Source organism: Protobothrops mucrosquamatus, unplaced genomic scaffold (assembly GCF_001527695.2).
Source record: "Protobothrops mucrosquamatus isolate PMUCROS unplaced genomic scaffold, P.Mucros_1.0 scaffold21, whole genome shotgun sequence".
Taxonomy (NCBI): Eukaryota; Metazoa; Chordata; class Lepidosauria; order Squamata; family Viperidae; genus Protobothrops; species Protobothrops mucrosquamatus.
Genome location: NW_015386406.1, coordinates 1273325 through 1298767, shown reverse-complemented (window position 1 = coordinate 1298767; position 25443 = coordinate 1273325). Strand labels below are relative to the sequence as shown.

General features: G+C 36.9%; 1 protein-coding gene across 1 annotated transcript in view; it reads right to left on the bottom strand.

Moving 5' to 3' along the window:
• HDAC9 (histone deacetylase 9) overlaps positions 1–25443 on the bottom strand; it is a 237649-nt gene that overhangs the window by 116001 nt on the left and 96205 nt on the right. The window contains exons 13-14 of the mRNA XM_015810790.1: positions 23728–23848; positions 13522–13571 (exon numbers count right to left, since the gene is read on the bottom strand). Coding sequence (XP_015666276.1) covers positions 13522–13571; positions 23728–23848 — 171 coding nt within the window. The remainder of the gene's footprint in view (positions 1–13521; positions 13572–23727; positions 23849–25443) is intronic.

The following is a 25443-nucleotide window of genomic DNA, read 5'->3' as shown; positions in this document are numbered from 1 at the left end:
ACATTAGTCTTCCGTCTTGGCCAGCTGAAAAGGCCTTCTGGACATGGGCTTGCTTATACTTTTTCTCTATACTGAGTTCTCCAATGGAAACACATTCCTGTCATGCCTCACTGCCATTCCCTGTTTAGATTTCTCATTACAAACGCTATTACATAGGCCAGATCTGCTTTAGTTATATGAATTCGCTAGAAGATATTAGGCCTTAGTCAGAGATGCAATATATATGTGTGCATGCTTGTATGGGAATATGTGTATTCATATTTATATTCATATTCATACTCATACCAGGTCTGTCCTTTGAAGGTCTTGCAAAGGGCAGAACAGTGTAATTTATAGGCTGTCAAAAAGATCATTACAGAATAAGTTTTTTTTTAAAAAAGAGGGAGGAGAAGCAAATGTAAAGTATGATCCTGAAATAAGAGATATTTTTAATCCAATATAAAAAAAATTTTCAGCAGTTTAACACTTGGGAACATCCAGGGTAAGGCAAATGTATTCTATTGAACTGCATGATCAGCTAATGCAGGTAATTAATGTGTCTTTGGACAATAAGGCAATTATGCAATAAGAAGAGAAACTGGGCGTTACCTTCCTCGGGATATTAGCTAAAAATCATTAACATATTATTATTCTGTAAGCACTAATGATAAATTGTTTGAATTATCATTCCTATATTCGTACCTGTTCTTCTGAAGCAACAATATATGAACCTGACATATACATTTGCTAATATATTTTTTTGAATATATCTAATATATTATTAGTATATGATTCTGAGTCACTTATTAAAAATTATGGGGTAAATGAAACACTGTGATACTATTGTTATGTAGTCCTGAATGCAGTACAATGGTTATTCTAGGTTAGTCCAAATGTTGACTTGGAACCAGAAGTTGGCAACTTTTATGGAGACCATGTACTACTTGTAATTTTTCACAACAGCAAAAAACAAAACAAAACAAAAACAAATGGCCAAAGTCTCCTGAAATTATACCATCTAAGCTTATTTTACAATTACTATTAAACATCTAACAAGTTCTTGCCATTCTAGAGCAAACTCTTCTAGCCTTTCATGCTAGAACATCAAATCATGGGATATGGTGATCTGAAATTTCAGCCACTTTTACTAAATGAATGTTAATTTGATTTTTGAGAACCTAGGGATGCCACCAGCAATGTTACATGTCCCTGTGTTGCTTCTGGCAACCTTTATTTTGCATTAATGTAAACAAATGTTTACCCATTCCTTTTGTTATGATAAAAGCTTAATATCCCTGTAACGTTTTTCCCATTGTTTGAATTTTCAAAGAACATTTGATTCTTGAGTAAATACTCTCAATATTCTCATTAATCTATTGCAAACATTCTAAAATATGCATTTTCTGGAATTGGGATATGACTTCTGAAATTGTCTTATGAAACTTTCCTAGAATGCTTTCAGAGGTAATTATTGCCAAGTTCAAATGATACTGATATTTTAAATGGTCCTATGTAGAAAAAATATTCAGAGATAAAATAATTCCTGAAATATTAAGTATTATATTTTCAAATTGAATCTACATTTCATTCAATTTTATGGAAAACATTTACATTTTCTATTGTAGTTCATGATATACATTTTTCAGTTTATTACTCTACTGTGTTTATTAACAAAAAAGAAAAGAAATGAGAAGAAAAAGAAAAAGACTACTTTCAATTCCTGGACAAGCATGTTTTTTCTTTTTTTAAAAAAAATAGAATCTTATCTTAATTGCTGAAGGCAATGTTTAAACAGCAACTTAATACATGAACATTATGAAATAGGACCATAAAATCTGATGAAAAATCCAGCATTGAACTAAAAACACACAAGAAACCAGCATATAACCAGCATACATCAAAACAGAGCCAGAGGCAAAACAAAACTGGTGTGTAGTTTTCTGGCAACTATTAATGTTGCTAACAAATACATTTTTCCTTTTATGTCTTCTCTTTGTTCATGTATGTATCTGTGTGTCTATGAATATCTGCTTTTATTCTTCTGTTTACTATTTGATAAAAGATGTGATGAAGAGTACGTGCACAAAAATACTTATTACAGGAAAGAAAATACCTAAAACTAAATATGACACAAAAGATTTGTTGATTGATTATATTTAAACTTTTTAAAACCATCTTATATTGTTATCCATACCAGGGAAGTACACCAATATTATTAAACATTTACATAACATAATGAAAATGTGTCACAATTAAGATAAACAAATTAACAAATTCAAACAATTACAATGCCTGACTAAATAAAAAGTAATAATATAATATATCATATCATAATATAATATTTTAAAAAGTTGAAAAATGGGTTGTGGTCAAAAAAGTCAAAATAGCAGGTACAAACATGAAACTGCAGCTATTGTCTAGAGTTTTTTTTACTTCTGATTCTAATTGACCTCAATCTACACCTCTGTGTAGTATGTCATGCATGGGGCAAAGCATACATAATATTGAAATACAATGTACCAAAAATATAGGAGCACCCTTGCTGCATCACGTTAAAGGCCTTCCATTTTTTTGCCACAGAAATCAACCTTCACTGGATGTAATCAATCATGGCTTAGAGAATTATCTGCCAGGATGTTTAATATGGATTCTTGCATGAAGCAGAAAGGCAGACTCCAAACCTGAATGAACCCTTCTTTCTCCTGGATTCAGCACCAATGGGAAGAGTCGAAAAGAACAAGGGCAACAGTTTAGACTCAACCATGGCCCCAATAAAACACACACTGCTTTCAATCCTGAATATTATGATTTAGATGAAAGAGGACAGATATGAACATAAGTTATGTTCTTCACAAACTAAAACTAAGTTTGTTGAGAACTGTTGGCATAAAGGAGTTATAAGTGGGAAATAACCTGGAAATGACAAGGAATTTATTGTCCAAGATCAATAATGCAAAACTCTAGCTACAAAGGTAAACCAAAATCATTGTTCAAAATTGATTGACATAAAATTTAACAAATAACAAATAACAGTATAACAAATATACTATAAAGTTTGGTATGTTCAGACCTTTTTTATTTTATAATAACAAGGGGGTATAACATTTCATCTGAACTAAATAAAATCTAATATATACCAGTGTTAAATTTCATCTAATCCTGCAGCATTTAAAACTTTTTACAGAGCATAAAAAGGAATTTATGTGAAGAAAGATAACCTGGAATAAGTGCAGACAAAATTTTGTGGCTCAGTCTTCATTGCCCCTAATGGAAAAATGGCTCGAAAAAGAAATGCCTGCAATCCAGATCAAGGCTTGGAGGAGGAAGATAAACTACTAGCTAAAAATGCAATTCTTTCCAGTTGACCTAGCTTCTCTAGTTTGAATAGATAATTTACCTTCTCCTTGGAAACAAGTCATAGACAAATATTGGCATTATATGGTTGTACTTTAGAGTATTACTAAGCCAAACAACTGCTCACCGAAACATAAATGATATGGAATTTTAGACCAAAGTTAATAGCTTGCCCTAGGATGGCAAATATTTGATAAATTAAGGCATTAGGGGACCAATAAGGTACCTATAAAATCTAACATTCCCCAAACTGAGGATACATTTTTTTTCAAAGCTAGACATAACATTTTACTATCTCCATTGCTGCAAGGCAAATATTCCCAAACCCCCTTAACCAAGCATATCTGCCCACATGGTAATAAGGAGATCAAATCCATTTCATAAGTATTGCTATGCTGTAATTCTAGAGGGATATTAGGTCTGCTTACATTCTGCCCTTAATATGTAAATTTCCATGAAGGGCAGACAATTTTTATGTGAACCATCTTTTAAAACATTCTAAATTTCTTATATATTATGCAGTATCCAAATTCTGTGTTACCAAAATGAAAGTAAAGCATGTGGTCATAGGTATAATCACTTCAGTTTTATTCATCACTTTCAATTTATTAAAAATTAACTATCTTGCTTTAGGTGACATGTATTTTTAGTTCATAGATTGTAATATTTTATTATACTTCCACAGTATGGAAGTATGTTATGGTGCTAAAACATACCATTATAGTAGCTTATGTTACATTGTTATTACTGAGATCCTTGTTATGCTAGATGTCAACACTGCTAACATTGGATGTTCCCACTCTGACAACTGATGACAATGCAGACATTTTCTCTTCTTCTTTAACATGCTTTTTCTTGCTTTTAGAAATCAGATGCAGTGGGCAGGGGGTTGGGATGTAAGCTCAGCTAGCCATAATAATAATGCTGCTGTAGGAACCCAAGGACAAGCTGATAACGTTTTGGTGGGCTGAGGAGCTGAGGAGAAAGCCTGCGCTTTAAACTAATTGAGGAATGTGCTTTATGACAGTTTATTGTGGATGGGAATTGTACTTTGTTACTTTGTATCTGGGGGAAAGGAATTTAGTTTTTGGGTTCAACTATGTAGTACCGATACTTTGTTTCCTGAATAAATGTTCTTTAAGGAAGAATTTTGCCTAGAAGTTCTTTTGATGGGTTTCATATATTGGAACCATAACATTAACCCCAAAATTACATTCTTTCTACCTTAACCACCTTGGGGTCCTGAACTCTAGCCATCATCCCTAAGTCGAGGAATAGTCTGACAAAGACTTGGGGAAGATCTCAACATGGAGAAGGAAGAAGCATCTGAAACCAGCACCCCAGCCATGGCTGCCGCCTCAGCGGAGGGAGTGCAAGCCAGTGCACTGGTGGAGAAAGAATCTTTTCAAGCCTTACAGATGGGGGCAAGATCCAAGGTGCGAGACCTGATCTGGTCATTGGAGTGGACCCTGCTCGGTGGAAACTTCAAGCACCTCGAGGCAACCCTGCCAAAAGCAAGTTCTTCGAAAGTGGCTGAAGTCGATTTGCAAGGAGGAATCTCTCAAGAGTCGTGTTCCCCGGACCATTGGAGAGTCAAGAAATTGGCAACTACTGAGAACTCCAGAGAGTGGAAGTACCTGTCCACAGTTCGTAGCCAATCAGTGGAGAAGTTGGTGGAGAGATTCGAGGGGCTAGAGGTGAGAAGTGGGGAGCAACCCTCCCACTCTTCACATGCAAGTGATCACGATGATCGGCAGAGCACATGCCAATCCATGCCTAAAAGAAGCCCCAGCCCCACCTATGGATGCAAGTGGCTTCCCCGCCCTTGAAGCCACCAACACTAACCTTCAGCCCTGCGAGGAGGGACAGTCCCAGCCACCACTCTGAACATGGCAGTCCAAGATGTCGTCGCTCTTCCAAAACTCCAGAGCGCCGTTTACAACACAAAAGCCTGAACCACCATCGGAGCAGCCGAAGTCCAGATCACCACAGGTACCATGAAAGCCCTGACTGTCGCAATTACCGGTCACATAGTCCTGCGCATCACCGTCGGCACCACCTAAGCTTGAGGCCTACGCAGGAGGGAGACTCATATGTGAGTGTTCAACAAGGTATAATGCAACAGCTGTGTGATCTGTTGGTCGGGCAGCAATAGGTGGGAGCACCGCAACTGTTGGGGCCCCTGCATCAATTGGGGAATGTGCTTTATGACAGTTTATTGAGGGTGGGAATTATACTTTGTTACTTTTTTCTGGGGGAAGGGAATTTAGTTTTTGGGCTCAACTATGTAGTGCCGATACTTTGTTTCCTGAATAAATGTTCTTTAAGGAAGAATTTTGCCTCAAAGTTCTTTTGATGGTTTCATCTATTGGAACCATGACACTAGTATTTCACCTACTTGATTTATTTTTGTATAATTTTGTATAATTTCAAATATTACTGGTCATTCACCAAATAAACACAGTTTCATTTCATTTCATCTGAAATTTTATGTCATCCACATATCAAAAAATGGCCAATGATAAAGCTAAAAGACCTGGACAAACCTAGATAACCATTAGAATCATTAAGGAATTGCATTTCTTCACTGTCCTCTAGTAGTTATTCAGAATTAATAGTCTAACTAATATCTGCTCTTGCTTGTGAGGTGTAAACAGTGCTCTTCAAAATCTGCTTGCATTTTATCCTGCACCCTCACATGACACAAGCTACTCTATCTAGCTTACAAAATTTAAACCATGGCACACTGGAAACACTAAATCTGGTGGTCATCTGGATTTTCATAGTCAAATTATGGTAGTTCTGAAAAAGGTACTTCCATTCTTTTTCCTTATTTTTAGAAAACTATTTAAGATTATCTTTGCATTACCCTTTGTGCTGTTTTTGAACTTGCTTTACTGGCGGAAGTGATGGAAGACCTTGTTATTGGCACTGCAGTTACAAGCTTCCCAGGATGGCTATATTCTGCAATCTGGAAAAGGCCCATTATAGTGTTGCTGTGGGTTTTTTTGGCATTGAATAAAAGCATGGGAAGATAGGAATGCTACAAATCATTGAGAAAATGATGATACAATGAAAGGCAGGACATTCACGTATGCACATGTGTATATCATAGCCTCCTTGTAATAACTTGAAGGTTATTATAGTTCAGTGCTTAAGAAGCTAGACCAAAACAGAAAGACTAGAATTCAGCCACCAAAATCACCAAGTAACTAGCCATTCTCAATATCAAAATTAGTGTTATCAAAGAGAAACCAAAAGTATCAAAATAGTGACCACAACCATATAACTGAGGTCCCATCATTTTAAACATGCATCACATCCTGAACACTTTGAAATAAAGGTACTGGCTTCAATAATATCGTCAACTTTTTCTTACCCTCCTGGATTTCCCCTGCTCTCAACCAGATCTACTACACAGCTCTTACTGTTGGATGATAAAATAAAGGGAAGGGAACTTGAGGTCTTCTAGTCCAACCCCCTGCTAAAGTAGGAAACCCTATACCATTTCAGACAAATGGCTAGCCAGTCTCTTCTTAAAAGCCTCCAATGATGGAACACCCACAACTTCTGGCGGCTTGTTAACCGCTGGTTAACTGTTCTCACTATCAGGAAATTTCTCCTCAGTTCTAGGTTGATTCTCTCCTTGATTAGTTTCCATCCATTGCTTCTTGTCTTTTTGCCTTGTGATGCTTTGGAAAATATGTTCACCTCCTCTTCTTTGTGGCAGCCATTCAAATATTGAAACACTGTTATCATGTCGTCCCCAGTCATTCTTTTTACTAGACTAGATATACCCAGTTTTTGCAACCATTCTTTGTATGCTTTAGCCCCCCCCCCCCCCCTTAATCATCTTTGTTGCTCTTCTCTGCATTCTGTACATAACATTGTAGAAATGAATTCTGTATTCTTTCATAAGATCTTGGGGGAAAGCAGGAAATATACAGTGAATGCATGAACTAATGCAAGAAAACCACATTCTACTTGTGAAATGCCACCAAGATTTTTTTTTTCCTTTGAAAAGTATTTCTAAAGCAATTTTTTATTGGCCAATGCTATGTAATGAGGGAAGAAATCTGCATGGTATATTTTTCTGCATGCTTTTGGAGAAAACTGTAGGGCATGTGAAGAAGACTGTTTGATCTTTTAAACTGCACGTTGCTGAACTTAAAAAGTTGCACTGACCAGAATAGTTGGAGGGAAATTGGATGTGAGGTTAAATGCATTTTTAAAAAATGCAAATAGCTCAATAGAGAGATGGTAATTATAATGTTTTGGTTTGCTGTCAGACAGGAATTAACCCTTTCTCTTCCTGATGAAATACTGAGAAAAAATTCTCTGGCTTGATTAGAAATCACTGATTGCCCCATAAGGATGTTATTAGCCTTTGATGAAACCTTAATGTTAAATGTCCTCAAGTCTCTTCATCATCTTTGTTGCCTTCCTTTGAACCTTCTCTGTCAATATCTTCAACTCAGAATCATACCCGATACGCCAGGTGTAGTCTTACCTCTGAAGAACGGAGAGGAAAAATAATATCCTGTATCTTTGATACAAAGCTTCTTCTGATGCAGTTAGGATCAAGAGTTCAGGAGCAACTAGAGTTTTGGACTTCATTTATTATTATTAAATTTGTTTTAATGCTGGTTTACAGCATTAAAAACAATAAAACCATAAAAGATAAATATTTCTAAAACAATAACAATAAAATTACAATCAAAGGTAAGATTGCAGTTAAAAGATGAGGAGGGAGCAGGATGCCCGGGATGGGGTGGGGAGGAAGGTGGGATTTTCTTTCAATCCATTAACCACCTCCAGCATGATACTTCCCTGTTTGGGCCCCAAGCCAACTGGCAGAGTCAGATTTTCAGGTCATTATGATAGGTCAGAAGGGTAGAACCCAATCTCATCTTAGGGATCAGAAGTTCCAAAAGGCCCAAGCCATGTCAGAGAAGGCTTTTCTTCTGGATCCTGCCATCTTAACTTCATTGACCAACAGGACCCACAGATGCCCCCTCTGCCAGCAAGTGGGATGGGCTAGGCCACTGAGGTGAGGCGCAAGGAACACATACCATGCAGAGCTTTAAAGGTAATGACCAACACCTTGAATTGCACCCAGAAACAAACTGGCAGTCAGTGCAGCTCATAGAGCAGTGAAATAACATGGGCCACTCCAGGGACCTAAAAATTGCCCACCCACTGTACTCTGCACTAGTTGTAGTTTCTGAATACTCTTCAAGGATAGCCACATGTAGAGTATATTGAAGTAGTCCAAACATGAGATGACTGGGGCTTGAGTGACTGAGTGAGGGACTCCAGATTCAGGAAAGGCTTGCTTTAATTTAAAGTTTTAATTTGCTTGATAAAGTCTGGACTTCGTAAGAAATTCCAGTGTCACATATCCCTCAAGCAGTAATGTTAGTAATTGTTGGCCATTAGTAACTGTCTGAAAATGTACCTGTTGACACCACCCCTGTTCTGTCTCTGAGAGGTTTTTGAAGCTTCATCAGTATTACATATACATGGTGCAGTAGATAATATATACTATAAATAACCATGAAATAATTAACATCAACAGGCTTTTTAAAAGCAGAAAGTTTTGAAATATAAGTGCACTCAGTTGAGACATCAAGCTTGTTCAGGTTTTAGTAACACTTTAAACAGTCAGAATCATTCATGACAATGTTACAAGCCAGAATACGCAATCCCACTCTGAAGTCTAAGACTTTTAAGGCACATATGGATTTACTTCATTCAGAGTTTCCTGAATGAACATAGCACTTGCAAGCTTTTGCAAATACTTCCAGCATAGCTCAATCACTGACATGTGTAGCAAAACTAGACCTTAATAAAGTCACAGATGATAGAAATTAAACTACCTGTCCCTGAAGTGTATGTGGAGTTATTTAAACAGATTGCATGGCTTAAATAAAAATTAATTTGCATTTATTCTTTGTGGAAGCTACTGGATTTTTACCTACAGCATGCAAAAAGTTTTCTGTTTTTCCCTATGGAAATAAAAAAGCTCATGTAATATGTTCTGAGAGTAACTTTTCTCTCTCTCATACCTCTCAAAAATACAGCAGTGAAGTAGTAGAGGAGCTTGGATAAAGGTCCAAATAGAAGTTTTAAATATTAGTCTTTTCCAGATATGTCGTTCTACAGTGCCCATCATTCTTACCAACACTAGACAGCCTCTTCTCAGAGATATTTCCTTATAAATTCCTCAATGCCTTCAACAATAGAACTTCTAAAGTATGGCCTGGATTAGAAAAGGTGGGATTCAGAAATGTATTTGTCTTGAAAACAGCCCATGTTGATACTGACATCAGCACAGAAAATGTTTTACAACATCTTGTATTATGTCATAAACCGTTTTATGATGGATTTTAGACCATAAAATATTTTATAAAGTTTGCCAAATTTCAATTCCACTGGGAGTCAAGGTCCCAGATTTTTGACACATTCTGTAACTTAGTCAAAAATTGGTTCAAAAATTGTCATACAATGCTCTGCTGCACCCACTTAAAAGTTATGGGAATGACTGTTAGTAATAGATAGACAGATGAAAGATGATAGATAGACAGATGATAGATAGATAGATAGATAGGTAGGTAGGTAGGTAGGTAGATAGATAGATAGATAGATAGATAGATAGATAGATAGATAGATAGATAGATAGATAGATAGATAGATAGATAGGTGGACAGACAAAATATATAGTCTTCATGATGACTGTGAGAGCAAGTAATCAAATAAGGGCATCAGGTAGGGGAAGGAATGTATATACATTCAATAGAGTGATACAAAGAAGAATCTAGAAAAACAGCAGTGAGAATTTAGACAGATCCTTTGGACATTCTGTTGAACATACATTGGATCTGAATTTGAGCTTTTTTGAAGATGAGCCAATGGGCACAATCCAGTTTCTCCACTATCATCATCATCATCATCATCATCATCATCATCATCATCATCATCATCATCATCATCATCATCATCATCATCATCATCATCATTATTATTATTATTATTATTATTATTATTATTATTATTATTATTATTATTTTATGGGAAAGCAGTTTTAAGGCATCCATTGCAGCCTAAAAGAGAGCCTGTACTTCCTTCAATTTAAAGACCAGTGAAAAGAGATTTGGCATTCTTGGATGAGTTTCAGATTAAATAGCCAAAATCTCACAAAATTTAAGCTTTTTTAAAAAAGAAGCAAAATGGAAGGACATCAAAATTATTGTCTGAGTCAGAAAGATTGCTGATACTTTCCAAAAGGTTCAGAAGATCCTGTGATTAGGAAGATTCTTATAAACCAAAGGGGATGATTTACAGCAGTCTTATCTTCACTGTCCTCCCAGAATCTTTTGCTTAGAATGCAAAACCTTTTAATCGCCTTGAAGAGGTTTAAAACTTCCTTTACTTATTTGGAGACACTAGTCTTTTGGCTGTGGTTTGTTCTCCAAGCTTGTTCTAATATAATTCCTGAATGTTTCGTTACCAAACTAGGAAACATCATCAGCTGGATTTTCTTGTCCTATTCTCTTTAGCTCATAAGCATCTTGTGTGCCAGTGTGGTCAGTTGTTTGGAGCTATATTTGAATTCTGAGCAGCTGATTGGTTATCTTGTTGATTGGCACTTCGAATGGTCTGGTTTCTTACTAAATCAATATGTTTGTTAACTGCTCCTTTGGTGGAATATCAGGTCTCAATAAGTTTACTAGTCTTTGTCCCACAATATCTGCCCACTGTTGGACTATCTGTCTGATGAAAGATGAATACTTCATGTTCTTTGTTGTAGTAAAATCATATCATGAAATAGTACTTGAATGGAAGAACAGCAAAAACAGGAACAATTATAATTTCTAGCCAAATGGACATGTTTACAGTGTATCAGATTATTAAAGTTGGGGTAATCATGGTTTCCAAGGGCTGATGTGCAAAGTATGTGCAGCCATTTTAGGATACCTATGGTTGGAAGATTAAAGGCAACTAATATGAATTAGATATTTACTCTTTTTCCATTTTTATTTTCAAAACTACTGTTATTCTGGCAGGAGGTTCCTCTTTAAATTTCATATAGAAAGATAAGTTGGATATATGGGATAAGAAATATTCTGGACAGTGGGGATTTTTTGACATTACATTTTGCTTATCAAACAAGGTAGTCAAATTTTTTGCTCATTGAGGAGTTATGGCATCTCTGCATTTGGCCATCATTAATTCTGCTTTCACAGTCCTGCCTCACCCACAATGTTGCAGTTCCTGTTTTATCAGCCTACGCAAAAATGAAAAATATAATGGACAGAAATAGTAAATAATCTTGCTGCATAGCAAGTCATGGAATAAAACAATTTTTTACCATGAAACTGCTTCCTTCTTTCTATCTCAATGGCAACCCGTTCCTCCAGTAAGAATTGTATTGTGAATCTTCCCATTCATGACATGAGAGGAACTGAAGAAGCTTCTTGGATTAGAAGTGAAATGTTTTCAAATTAAAAAAAAACCAAGAAAATCCAGTTGCCTTTTGAAAAACACCTCTAGGACAGGGGTGTCAAATTGCCGGCCCGTGGGCCGGTTTCATCATACCGGAGCCGCACCCACCCCATTGCCAGCAATGGCGAAAAAGCTCTGATACGTCACGTGACGTCACGTGACGTCGCGAGTTTGACATGCCTGCTCTAGGACAACCATTACTTGAGTGATTGAGAATATCCCTAGAAACATGTGAAGAACTATCCAAACAATGAACTGGAGGATCATCCTGGTTGTGAAGTTCTTTCAGACTCAGGAGTGGCTATTGGACCCATTTGTGTAAGAAAGGCTATAAAATAAAATTATAACAAAAATTATAAAAGAAGCATATAAAAATACAAAGTTGTTATTATTGTTATCTCCTTTTCTTCAGAAATGGCAAAGTCTTCCTAAGGGGTGTTGAAAATATTTGATAGCTGTTGCTGACATCCATTATGTTCATTGGTAGCCTACTTAGTTAATGTTAATTACATGTAATTAAACTATACAAAATAAATTGGTTTTCTGACTCATGGGCATCACCTGTATGATATGCTGCCAAGTCTTTTTTAAAATGAAATTAATTCTGCCTTTCAGTAATACACTATTCAGAGTTATATTCAGGTATTCCAATATCATCTTGCTTTGCGCCAAGAATAACCAAACCAACCAAAGGAAACAAAGTTAATACTAATTTAACACTTCTGTATAACATACCTGGATTCCTACAAGGTGTTACATTCATTTTTCCCCAGCACAGCCTCATTCAATTTTAAAGACCTGACACTGTGCATTGACCTTTCTGTTCCTGCTTGTGTTTTTTTTCCTTTATTTTTTTTTTAACAAACTTTGAATTGGACAGCTGCCTTATTTTATAAGATAAATGTGGAATTCTCTTTTGTCTGTAGCATGGTCCCTTGGGTACCAGGACCAAAACCCAAACTTAGCTCTGACACAGCTGGAGAGCCCATTCCTCAACTAAACAAATGCCTTAAGCCCTTTTATGCTTTTTACAGCATGTCAAAATTCATATTGGCTGCCAATATTGATGTGATTCGTGTTGCCTCCTCTGAGCCATAAAAGAGGTAGACAGTTATCAATTTTTGAGATGTATCCAAGGAATTTGAGGGCAGATACACTTCCAAGTTATAAATGATTCCAAAGTCACAGGCCTCTTAACCTAGAAACTGATTTTACATAAAGCAACATTTTTGTTATTTATTTATGTCCAATATTTGTTTAAACAACTACAAAACAATGATTTCCTCAAAATAAATTTGCTATACGTGTAAGACTTATCTCATATGTATTTTGCTGATGGCATTGGATTTTTATACCATTACTTATATAGTATTGATAACGTTATTCAGAATTGATTTTTGATGCAATCTCTGTCTTTCCTTTACATCCATCCTCAGAACCCATATGATTCATGAGGTTTTTAGTTTATTTCCTTGTTTGCAGAGTACATTTACATAGGAATTAATCTCTGAATGGTCACACATATAGTTATATTGCTAATGCTCATCTTAATGTTCAATCATTAAATATACTCACAATTTTATATATGTGTGTGCGTATATACATATACATACACACACACACACACACACACATGTACATACATACATACTTAACTAGAAAACAGAAGGAAAAGCTACTTACACCAAGACCCCCACAGGGCAGCAATGAAAAAGACTTGTGAGGTGTACTGCCTGTATTAAAAATAAGAAATAAAAATGTACATACAAATATTTTTTTTTCCAAAATGTACTATTAAATATTTTTAGTAATTAATCAAATAGTAATAACATTTCTTAAAATCTTCCCAAATAAATTAAATTAAGCTAGGATAATTTTTGAGGTGACTGGTTAAGCAACGTACAAAGCCTCTTAAACAGATGTCATTGATCTTGTCCTCTCCAGATATGTTGGACTATAATTCCACTGAGAGCCATACTTGCTAGAAATAATAGAGTTGTAGTCCAATACAAGAAGATAACATGATTTTATACACTGCAGTTATTTTGACTCTCATTTGCCTTTTTTCCCCATAATCCCCAAAGTTGTAGCTCCCCCCCCCCGTACAGCAAGTATTCAAGCATTTTGGTTACAAACTAAGTATTACAAACCACTCTTCTACATTTTTCTGATATTTTCTATCTTTTCCCAATCATGGTAATTCAAAATGTACATATATGTCAGATGTAGGCATCAATTCATTTCAAACCATTACAACAGTGGTTATCAACCTTCCTAATGCCGCAACCCTTTAATACAGTTCCTCATGTTGTGGTGACCCCCCAACCATAAAATTATTTTCGTTGCTACTTCATAACTGTAATTTTGCTACTGTTATGAATCGTAATGTAAATATCTGATATGCAGGATGTATTTTCATTGTTACAAATTGAACATAATTAAAGCATAGTGATTAATCACAAAAACAATATGTAATTATATATTGTAAAATATTTATTTCTAATTACAAATAAATGAAATTTTGTCTTGAAGCATGGTGTAGCATGGGTAACAGTCTTAATATAACAACAGTAAACTACATTGCTACATTTTGCGACAGTATGCGTAAAAAGCCAACTCACAGGTTGAGAACCGCTGGTTTAATGCATCCAGCAGTAAACTAAAGCAGGGGAGGGGGCTGGCTTTGCACGGCATCTAATCCCCTCCCTGCAAAAGAAAAAAAAACCGAAGCCTAAAATGATGGCCAATAACTTTAGCAAATAACACAAATAGAGTCAGCAGGATCCTGTCCCGGACGGAGACCAACTGAGTTAATGTGAAAGACAGTTTTTACCAGAGAATCCTCAAGGATAAAGAGATTCTGCCTTAGGTATAGGTCTCCAGGTGGGATAGATTTGGCTGGGGGGGGGGGTTGGAGAGGGAACTTCAACAAAAGCCTCCCAATCTTATACCCTCAGACCTCTCCAAAGGGTTTTTTCCTGAAACTCATGAGATCTTTTTCTCATTTTACATTCTCTTCCTGATGGAAAGAAACTATTTTCTAAAAAAAGTAGGCTTGTTTTTTCTCTGCAGAAAAAGTAAGGTGGGGAGAGCCTGGACTGGAAAAAACAAGGGGGATCACACAGTCTGAATCTGGCAGAAGTCTGGGTATGCTGCCTTCTTTTGACAACCCCCCTCCCCTCTTTTGCATATTGGAGCCTTTGAAAAGCATTTTGAGCAAATAAAACAAGCCACTGTCCAACTTTTCTCTCCCACCTTCTGTTAGGGGGCATCAAATTCACCCGATCTTCTCCTCTTGAATATTATTTCTCTCGCGTTCCTAAACGGGCTCTTCCTATGATTTACTTCTTTCTTTTTTTTAATATGCCATTTATTTGTTGATATTTGAAGGTAATAAATCCGGGAGGTTAAAAAGTTTGAGCAAACTATTAAATGATCAAGCCTTTGCCTATTTAATAAGGGATTGAAAAACCCGGACACCCGACCCTCCGGGCTTTTTCATTGCTGGCTGCTTAAGCAGAAAAGCAGCTGAACCTCTCTGGTGGGTCTTTCCCTTCTTCCTAGGACCCCTCCCAATCAGCTTTCCCCTCCCCCAGCTCAGAAAAGCCGAAGAAGCGCAAAAAGATTCCCCGCCTGGGAAGGACTTTTTTTTTTTTTTTTAAATGCCCCAGCAACAACTATTGGCTTGAAGATCCCTCGGCTGCTATTTTTAAAAAGCCAAGAAGAGGGAAAGAAAAGGGGAAAAAAGAGATTAGGACTTTTTTTTTTTGCACTAAAAAAAGAGGGAGAGGGAAGGGGGAAAAAAGGGAAATTCTCCCCAGCAGCTGGCTGGTCTGACGGCGGTGCTGGTGATGGAGCAAAGGGGAATTGGGACCCCGCACAAAACTCTCCAGCCTTCCCGGGCTTCAGTCTGGGGGTCCCTTTCCTTTGCAAGTTGCAAAGGAAAGGAGGGAAGGGGGGGAAAAGTCAGAGTTCGGGAGGCCCCGCCTCTTTCTTTTCAGCCTGGCTGGCTGGCGGGCTTACTTGCTGGCTGGGGCTCGCTGACTCTTCCTCTCCCGGCCCCCACCGCCTTTGCTTTCATGACGTCGCCGCCTTTGATTTGAGTGCTTTTCAAAAATCGGGCTCGAGCCACGCCAATTGGTTCCTAAGACCATCGGAAATATGTGTTTTCCGATGGTCTTAGGTGACCCCTGTGAAAGGGTTGTTCGACCCCCAAAGGGGTCGCGACCCACAGGTTGAGAACTGTTGCATTACAATGTGAGCAGTTTTATTTCCAGTCCCTTTTCTAATGATTTCTAGCATCGAATTTGCCCTTTTCACAGCTATCACATACCAAATCAACTATTGGTTGATTTGGTTGACTGGTATGATCCAAATACATTTTTCCTGGTTTGACTGTTTGAACATATGTGAAGTTGGGGAGGTACCTTGGTGATCATCAAACCAAAAGCAAACCAAAGGCTTTGGGTCTAACTGCAACCATGTAACATAGCTTCCTATAGATTATAGATCTCAAACATAACACATAAAACAAGTGTGTTTTTACAGCCCCCAGATTATTCCTGGAATGGATAAAGCAGACATTTCATGGCACAAATCAGCCTTTCAGTAAAAAAAAAAAAATACTATATTCCTAATAATTCCAGGAATTCATCAGTGCTAATTTAGATTTAGGGGCAAATTCTCTAAATTTAGCAGGGAGTTGGGGTGGGGAGACTATATGATTTATATGTTAATAATAAATTATGTTATAATAATAAATATATTATAAATAATAATGCATTTATTATAAATGAATTAATAATATTTATATTCCTGATGTCATTTCATTAATACTTTTTCCAAAAATGTCTGAATCTACCATCTACGTCTCCATCTATATTGCTAATCTACTCTCTGAGATAGTTCCATGTTTTACTCATGGAAAATCATACAATCTCATTAGGGATGATCCTTTTTTTTTTAAATAGTGGGTAAATCTATTTGGGGAATAAACCCAAATAGGGTTTCATTTCATTATTTTGAATCAACTCAGTTCTGAGGAAACTGTTTTTAATCCTTTTTCAGAATTTTCAAATCAATGCTCATGGTAGTTGAACTGAATTGAACTGAAGCATATGTTAATAACTTTATTTTGGCTTATCTATTACTATTCTGAATTTCCATGGTAGTTGGAAGATAAAGATGAATTATCTACGGCTAACCTTTCATTACAAGAACTTGATGGAATTTATATTAATTATTTATATGATCTCTGAATCATGATCTTCTCACCCTATCCCATAAACCATGCAGAGTTCTTTTAAATAATACAAAACACTTCCAATGATCTTCAGTTGAAATTAGTATAGGTACAATAACAGAATGCTTCATGCATATTGAATAGTTCACAGAATGTAGAGTAAGAGTTAATTGCAATGATTTTGCATATTGAATAGTTCACAGAATGTAGAGTAAGAAAGAGTTAATTGTAATGATTTTGTTACTGGAGATTCATCTCAGAAGATGGAACACAATTGCACTGTAAGTGTTCTGTTGCTGCCATAATCAGTTTCTGCCAGTGGTGGGATTCAAATAGGTGAACAACCAGTTCTCTGTGTGGATGCCGCTTCCAGAAATCCATTCTGGGCCTGGGCAACAAATAATTAGCTACCGGTTCTGCTGAAGTGGTGCAAACCGACTAAATCACACAACTGGTTTCTGCTCTGATTAATCAGTACAGATCCATACATTACTGACCAAATGCATAATATACTAAACCCATTTGCTTTACATGGTTTGTGTATTTGTTAGGGTTTGGGTTTGACAGGAAGGAAGGAAGAAGATTTTTGTAAAACGAAGTCAGTATTTCTAGAGTTTTCTGCCTAATCTTTGAGTTATGTCTATTTAATTTTTAAATATTATTATAATTATTAATTTGAGTGTGCTTTATATACTGTTGAATGCATGATCTTTTTTATGATAATTCATTTGGGAGAATGAAATAACTTAACGAGTCAGCAAAGGTCATTGTTATAGTGGCCAGAGACTGGACAACATTTAGAAGCAAGTTCACACCCACGTCTTTTGTCTTTCCCAATTCAAAATTCAGAAAATTATGCTACTGATTTTTAGAAACTATGGTAAAATTCCAGAGCATTTTAGGTGCTGGAGACTAAATGGCAATGTTTTTCAAACTTTATAAGTTTAAGATGTGTGGACTTCAGCTCCCAGCATTTGCCAGTAACATGTTAAAAGTTGCCAAGTTTGAAAAACACTGCTATATTCAATATCCGAGCTTTGGCTTTCCTATCCTGCCCTGGAATCATTACAAAAAGGGGGGCTGCAAGGCGATGGGTTTACAAATATGTTTTGATTATACCAATCAAAAAGAAAAATATTTAGAAAAGTTGCAAAACAAATAGTACATGGAAATCCCAGTTATTTTACCTTAGTTCAGGAAAACCCAATCTTGCATAAACTCTGATTATCTAGTTATTTCTGTGGTTGACTTTGGAAAATACAGTATTTAAAAGCTCAGCCATTCTGATGATACCTATGCATACTAGTATTTGTATCTGAGAGTGTCCTTGCCTGCAAGCTAATAGAAACCAGAGGAGTCTGGAGGTCTTCTAGTGGTTTTCATTACCAAGCTTAAGACCAATAGTTATTCAGGTAAGAATAAAAAATTAAGAAAGCCTTAGAGTTATGATACAATCACACATAATGTGCAGATTCTGAGTATGTCAATTTTATTTAGTATGAAACCTGAGCTAATAGGATGAGAGGGGTTGACACATAGCTCAATTTTGCTATCTTTAGGGATGCTGATTTTTGTAATATATTAGCAAAAAGAGCAATAGAAAAAGAATGGATACTAAGAACTGAGCAAATGTTCTGAATAGCCCTTATTAAAAGAATAATCTATATTGTCAATTGTTAAAAGAATGATTTGTATTGTCAATTTTCAATGAATTACAATGTGGCACACAATGAACATACGTATAAATAGTCAAAAAGGTAAATTTTTCAAGGTAGTGAAAACTTAAGTTTCTTCTGTCCCTTAGTAAGTTTGTACCTTAGCTCAGGAAAAGAAAAAAAAACCCCGCTCAAATCTATGGTTTAGTTAAACTGAACCAACTTTAAAAGGATACTTTTGTCGCATTATTGCATTTTATTTTTAATGGTTGGTTAGAATATGAAATTGATGGTTTTTTGTTTCACCTTTTCTTTTGTGATGAAGCCTCCCCCTCTTTTTTAAAAAAATTTTTTTTTATTATTTAAACCAACAAAACAAAACAAAACATAACACACATATATACACAGTATATATTTTAACAGCAATTTCGTAACAGTAATCTATTATTTACATTTCCCCCCTTATTCTTCTTTAGAGTATTTGTCCTTGTTGCCCCATTATTTCTTATTTGCATTTTTCTTCCTTCATACCTTATTATACACACATTTTCCACTTTTAACCTTTCCACATTTATTCTCTCTTATTTCTACTCTCCAGCCAGTCATACCACTTGTTCCATATTAAATAGTATTCTGTGTCTTCCTTTTCTTTTATCTCTTTTGTTAATTTGTCCATCTCAGCACAGTCCAGGATTTTCTTTATCACTTCTTCCTCTGATAGTATATTCTCATTTTTCCAGAACTGTGCGTATGCTATTCTTGCTGCCGTTGTTGTATGTAGAATTAAGTACCGTATTTCTTTACTATATTTTCTGTTTAAAATACCCAGCAAAAAGATCTCTGGTTTCCAGTCTACAGGTTGGTCTATTATTTCTTCGATCCATCTTCTTATTTTAGTCCAGTATTTTTTTGCAACTGGNCGGCTCTTTTTGTATTTCATATAATTTTTTGTCCTCTGTATATTTAGACTGAATTTGTGTAAATGTCCACCAATCAATCTCTCTGCCTATCTCTTGTTCCAATTCTTGTTTTGTTTTCAAATTTCCCTGATCATTTACTAATTCCTTGTATCTAATTATCTTATTTATATCCAGTAGGTTTGGATGTTTCAGAGCTTCTATTGGAGATAACCACATTGGAATTCTTATATAATGTTTTTGTTTTATTTTCTCCCAAGTCTGTAGGAATGCATTCCTAACTATGTGTCTTTGAAAGTATTTGTGTATTTTGTATTTTTCGTCCCATAGGAAAGCATGCCACCCTGCTTGCAAGTCATGTCCTTCTATTGTTAAAACCCTAGTATTTTTCAAATCCATCCAATCTTTTAGCCAAGTTAAGCTGGATGCTTGGTAATATATTTCCCACTCTGGTAACGCCAATCCCCCTTTATCTTTCATATCTTGTAATAGTTTTAATTTAATCCTGGGTTTTTTCCTTTGCCATATAAATTTGGTGACCAATTTATTTAATTCTTGAAAGAATGTTTTCCCTAATTTTATTGGAATAACTTGGAACAGAAATAATATTTTTGGCAATGTATTCATTTTGACCGTAGCGGTCCTCCCTAAAAATGAAATTTGCAGATTTTTCCCAATTTTCTAAATCTTTTTTTATCTGGTGTAATATTTTATCATAATTGTCCTCCTTAATCGAGGAACATTTCGCTGTAAGCCAGATCCCTAAATATTTTATTTTCTTGGTTATACTTATCTTTATTTTATCTTCTAATTCACTTTCCTGTGTCTTTGTAAGATTGCTTCCAATCCCCGCTACGGAGTCCCCACCACATCCCCACCGCCCTTCCCATTCCCCCACCACCCTTCCCATTCCCTCACCCCAAACTCCCAATCGCCTCCTCTCCTCCTCTTTCCTGCCCCCAGCATCCCAGTTCAATCCTTCATCCATGGGTGTGCGTGTGCCGGTCGCCTCCCCCTCCAAACTTTCCCGACGAGAGGTCGCTGGCGGCGCAAAACGCGCCCCAATGTTCGGGGGAATGGGAAGGGCGGTGGGGATGTGGTGGGAGCTCCGTAGCAGGGATTGGAAGCAAGGGTAGAGAGAGTGGGCAGCAAGGTTGCGTGCATGAGGGAGCACTCCCCCCGTACTAGGGGGGCGGCAGGGGAAGGCTAGTGGAAGGAAGGGGTGTGTGTATGAGGAAGGGAGCACTCCCCCGCATTAGGGGGGGTTGCAGGGGAAGGCTAGTGGTGAGGCTGTGGGGACGAACATTGGGGCGCGTTTGACGCTGCCAGTGACCTCCCGTCGGGAAAGTTTGGAGGGGGAGGCGACCGTCACACGCGCACCCATGGGTGAAGGATCGAACTGGGATGCTGGGGGTAGGAAGGAGGAGGAGAGGAGGTGGTTGGGAGTTTGGGGTGAGAGAATGGGAAGGACGGTGGGGGCACAAGGTGCGGAAGAGATGGTAGGTAGGGTCACGGGCAACGAGGAAGAGGGGAGGAAAGTTGGAACGCGGGTGGCTAGGAAGAGAGAGGGGGACAACGGGCAACAAAGAGGTACCCTGGGTGTGAAACTGCTTCCCCCCCTAACGTACGAGCAAAGCAGGGAAGGAATGGGGGTGGGGAAGAGGGAGGCAAGAGTGTGTCAACTTGCGATACGACGATTAGGAACCGAACGCAAGAAGATCATTTGGGCCCAGTCATGAGTGCAAAAGGCACCACTCCTATAAATAGCCATCCCATTGACTGCTAGTCACCCTGATGATGCTGGCAGAAGGCCGGTGAAAGCTAGGTGTTTTAACTTTATTAAACTTTTATAGTTTTTAATCTCCTGGTGGTCTCACAGTTTGTGGTTTCCCGAATATGGATTTACCCAGCTGATTAAGCCCTGATGATGTCAGCAGAACGCTGACGAAAGCTCGGCATTGGTATAGCGGCATTAAACTCATATAGTTTAATGATTTTACCCTGGTGTTCGTTTCATTTATTTGTTTTGGCATGGATGCACCCAGGGATCATGTTTTTAGTATAATTACCATATATATATATATATATATATATATATATATATATATATATATATATATATATATATATATATATATATATATATATATATATATATATATTGTTGTTATTGTACTGTGCTCAGATTCAGTCTATAGATCTGAACTCTAGATGTTAGTCATCTAGGCCTTCTTTCTACTCCATAAAAATCAATCTATTTGGATTTGCCTGTCCAGACATTTTTCTCTTTATCCCTTGGACTGGGATCTATTTATAACCAGACTTTTCTTCCTGAAATATATTACATTCACTAAAATTATGATTATTTTTCTTCTTAATGCTTTATAAATACTTGATGTTCTATAAATACAGTATGTGATTGTGGAAGGAAGAGGAGAAGAAGAAAGAAGGGTTTTCCTTCCCATTTATAATTTTAAAAAGCCATAGAAAATGGATTGGGAGAACTAATTTGTCCTAGTGGTTAAAGCACCAGGCTAGAAAACAGGATACTGAGTTTCATGCTTTAGGCCTCAGGTTCGGGTGACAAGCTGATCAGTCAATCCTGTTGCAACCAATGGATCAACACTTGGGTGGTCTGAAAAAAGTGGATCCTGTACTTGCAGAAAAGAGGCAAGGAAGAAATATAAAATGGATTCCCATATAATTTTATAAATGTAACTTAACCTTTGCAAGAATTTTTACAGAGATTCAATCTTTTTCCTAAAACAAAATCTCAACATTTTGAAGAAAATATGTGCTATAAACAACCACAGCTTTTGGCAGTGTTTCTGGGGGGAAGAACAAATTGATTATGATTTAATTACACACTATGTGCACACATTAGATCACCTATCTTCTGCCACTGCAACAGTGATACTCTCTGCTCTATCTGCCTTCTTGTACCTTTTGTTGGCCCCACAATCTCAAGGATTGAACATGATTATAAATATATGCTTCAGGCAAAGCTGCAAAATATACTCAAATTCAACCATTTTGGCTGAAAAGATGAATAAAATGCTTTAAATACATTAAACAGATAAAACAAATAAACAGTCCATTATTTGCCAATTGTTTATACACCTCAGTAGATTAATATATCTTCAAATCATAGCAGACTTTGCAGGATCATAGTATTATGAAAAATGTTCCAATTCAATCCACCATGTATCTTTATCCCACCATGTTGCAGTCTTTGAGAAAATGTTTTCCATTTTCTCCATAAAGACAGTCCGTGCAATATTGGACAAAAATCTAGGGTTTGCCCTACCAAGCACCCTGTGGAATAGCCTGATTCCAGCAAAACTACATAGGAAGGAGAACAAATACAAGAACTGACCCTTTCTTCAAAGCACATTTATCAGGGACTAAATCCCACTGAATTTATCGAAGTACCCTTCTCAAAAGGGAAGTGCATATATTATCTCAACTGTTACCATTTGAAAAGCCATTTCAAGAAGGCTTTTCCAAGTGCTGATCCCTACATACAGTAGGTGAAGGCATCATCTGAACTCTGCTTCAACCAATGAAAGATGTTGATTCATATAAATTCATATTTCAAAACAGTGTCAGTATAACACAGCAGGGACTCAAGATCCATTGCTGTGTGTAGTGGAACCCAGATGGTACTCGTGACTTTAAAATATCTGTCTTACCCCTTGAAATTCTTTTGCCTTCTAGGACCAAGTAAAAGAGGCTGAAAACTATCCCTTAAGGATATGGGTCATGTGTCCATTCCTTTTCTGACTTACTCACCAAAGTATAATTGTTTATCCCCTAAAGGTTAATAACCAGATGATCATAAAAGCAGAATGAGATCTCTTTGGTTGATTTTGAGCCAGTGCCTTTCCCTAATCTTTACTGGCTCTCTCTGCAACATTCTCTTTCCACAATGAATTGCATCTGGAAAAAGTGTTTTGTTTTGGGTTGGGGGGGGCGGGTGTTACATCGCTTGCCAAGTATTTTAAACTGACACCAGCTATGACTAATGACAAGGCTGGAATGTGCTGTTCTCAGTAGAATAGAGCCCTTTACAGACCTAGGATTTTCCTGGGGTCCAGCTTCTGTCTGTTCAGGGGACTGGTGCCATAGAGCAGTGAATGATGTTCGGAGTGAACCAGCTGTATTTCTTCCAAACTGGCTTTTCGACCTCGAATCCGCTGAAAGAGAGCAACAGAGCTCTATAATATTCCACTGATAATATACAGGGGAGGGGAAAGAAAGGAAATCCAAAATAAAATTGAATAGGATTAATCATGGGCAGTAATAATTGCATCATATAGGAATGTGACACTGATATTTAATATGATACAAGAAAGCAAAAACATGGTTTTTTCTCTCTCTCCCTTAAATAAATGGATTGATGTTATGTTAAAATAACATAGCACTTTGTATGACAGAAATAAATGCCCTTCTCTTTTTTTCTCTCTCTCTCTCTTGCATTCAACCCTTTATGAAGGCTACAGTAAATATGACATAACCCATGCAGTAAATGATTTTACAGGGGTGAGAGGAGTGTGATCCAGATCAAGATGGCAAGAAAGGGAAAAAGACAAAAAAAACCTCTCAACCTTCCCACTGAACAGCCTATGGATCTGACATGTGTGTGTGTGTGTGTGTGTGTGTGATTGTCAGCCTAACATCAGTACTTTTTAAAATTCTATTTGAGATTAATAGAATCTTTGTCTTGCAAAAAGATAGGACTATATTTTATAATATAGCACAAGTACAAAATTCCAAAACCTGACCTTTGATTTCTCTTTAATTTTGTGAATTAGTCAGATAGAATTTAATTTAGCAGGGACATGAATTCCCATTAGAATTATTTGCTAGTAGGATACTTCCAAATTTCTTTCAAATTCTCTGGGAAATACTTTAAGCTGATTGTGTTATGAAACGGCAGAGAATTATTTTGTATCACATTTTTGTTTTCATTGCATGTAGCTACTTCGGCTCCTCAAACTTCTTATTCTGGAAGAGCCAAAAGGAATTACCTGTAATTAAATAATATGAAATCATAGAAACTGCCAATCACTGGAAGGATGATGGTACAAGGGAAGGTATGACACAATCCTTGGCTTTTCAATAATTAAGGTAAGCAAAAGAACCCCACACCCTATCCATTAGAATCCCACCACAACTTCTTCTCTGCTTTAGGGGAAAAAGAATCAAAAGTGATTTATTTTCCATCAGATTGAAGCACAGTAAAAAGAAAAAGGAAAAAAAAAGTACAGAGAAAAATGTTTTGGCAAGCACGAAACAAAACAAAATAATCCCCACTGGTCATGAATCACAAAGAAATGAGAATAGAGTTAAGTGCCAAGATAGAATGGATATGAGGAAAAATAGCAACTAAGTGAGAAGTAAGTTGCCCAGTTCCAGTTTGACGTTGCAGTCTAACGGGCACAGGAAGACGGGGCTCCATCTTCTGCATTCGAATTTGCCCCGGTATGGACCCTAAAAAGGGTCAAAAGTCACCCCGAAGAGGCGACGGAGAAGCAGGGGACCCTCATTGATCATGGGAGGGTGGCGGTCCTTCCTTTTGATCTGAGGAAGCTCTCCAAACTGGCTGGGGAAAGACTGGCTACATTTATGTGGCCAATCAGAAGCTACTGACAACCAAAGAAAATAAGCATTAACCAGCAATTTTTGAGCAATGTGGATGGAACTGGGTGAGATCCTATCCTCTCTTTATGAGTTTAAGATTTTTTCATTTGCCCAAAGCAAAGAATCCTCCCCAATGAGAGAGGGAAGG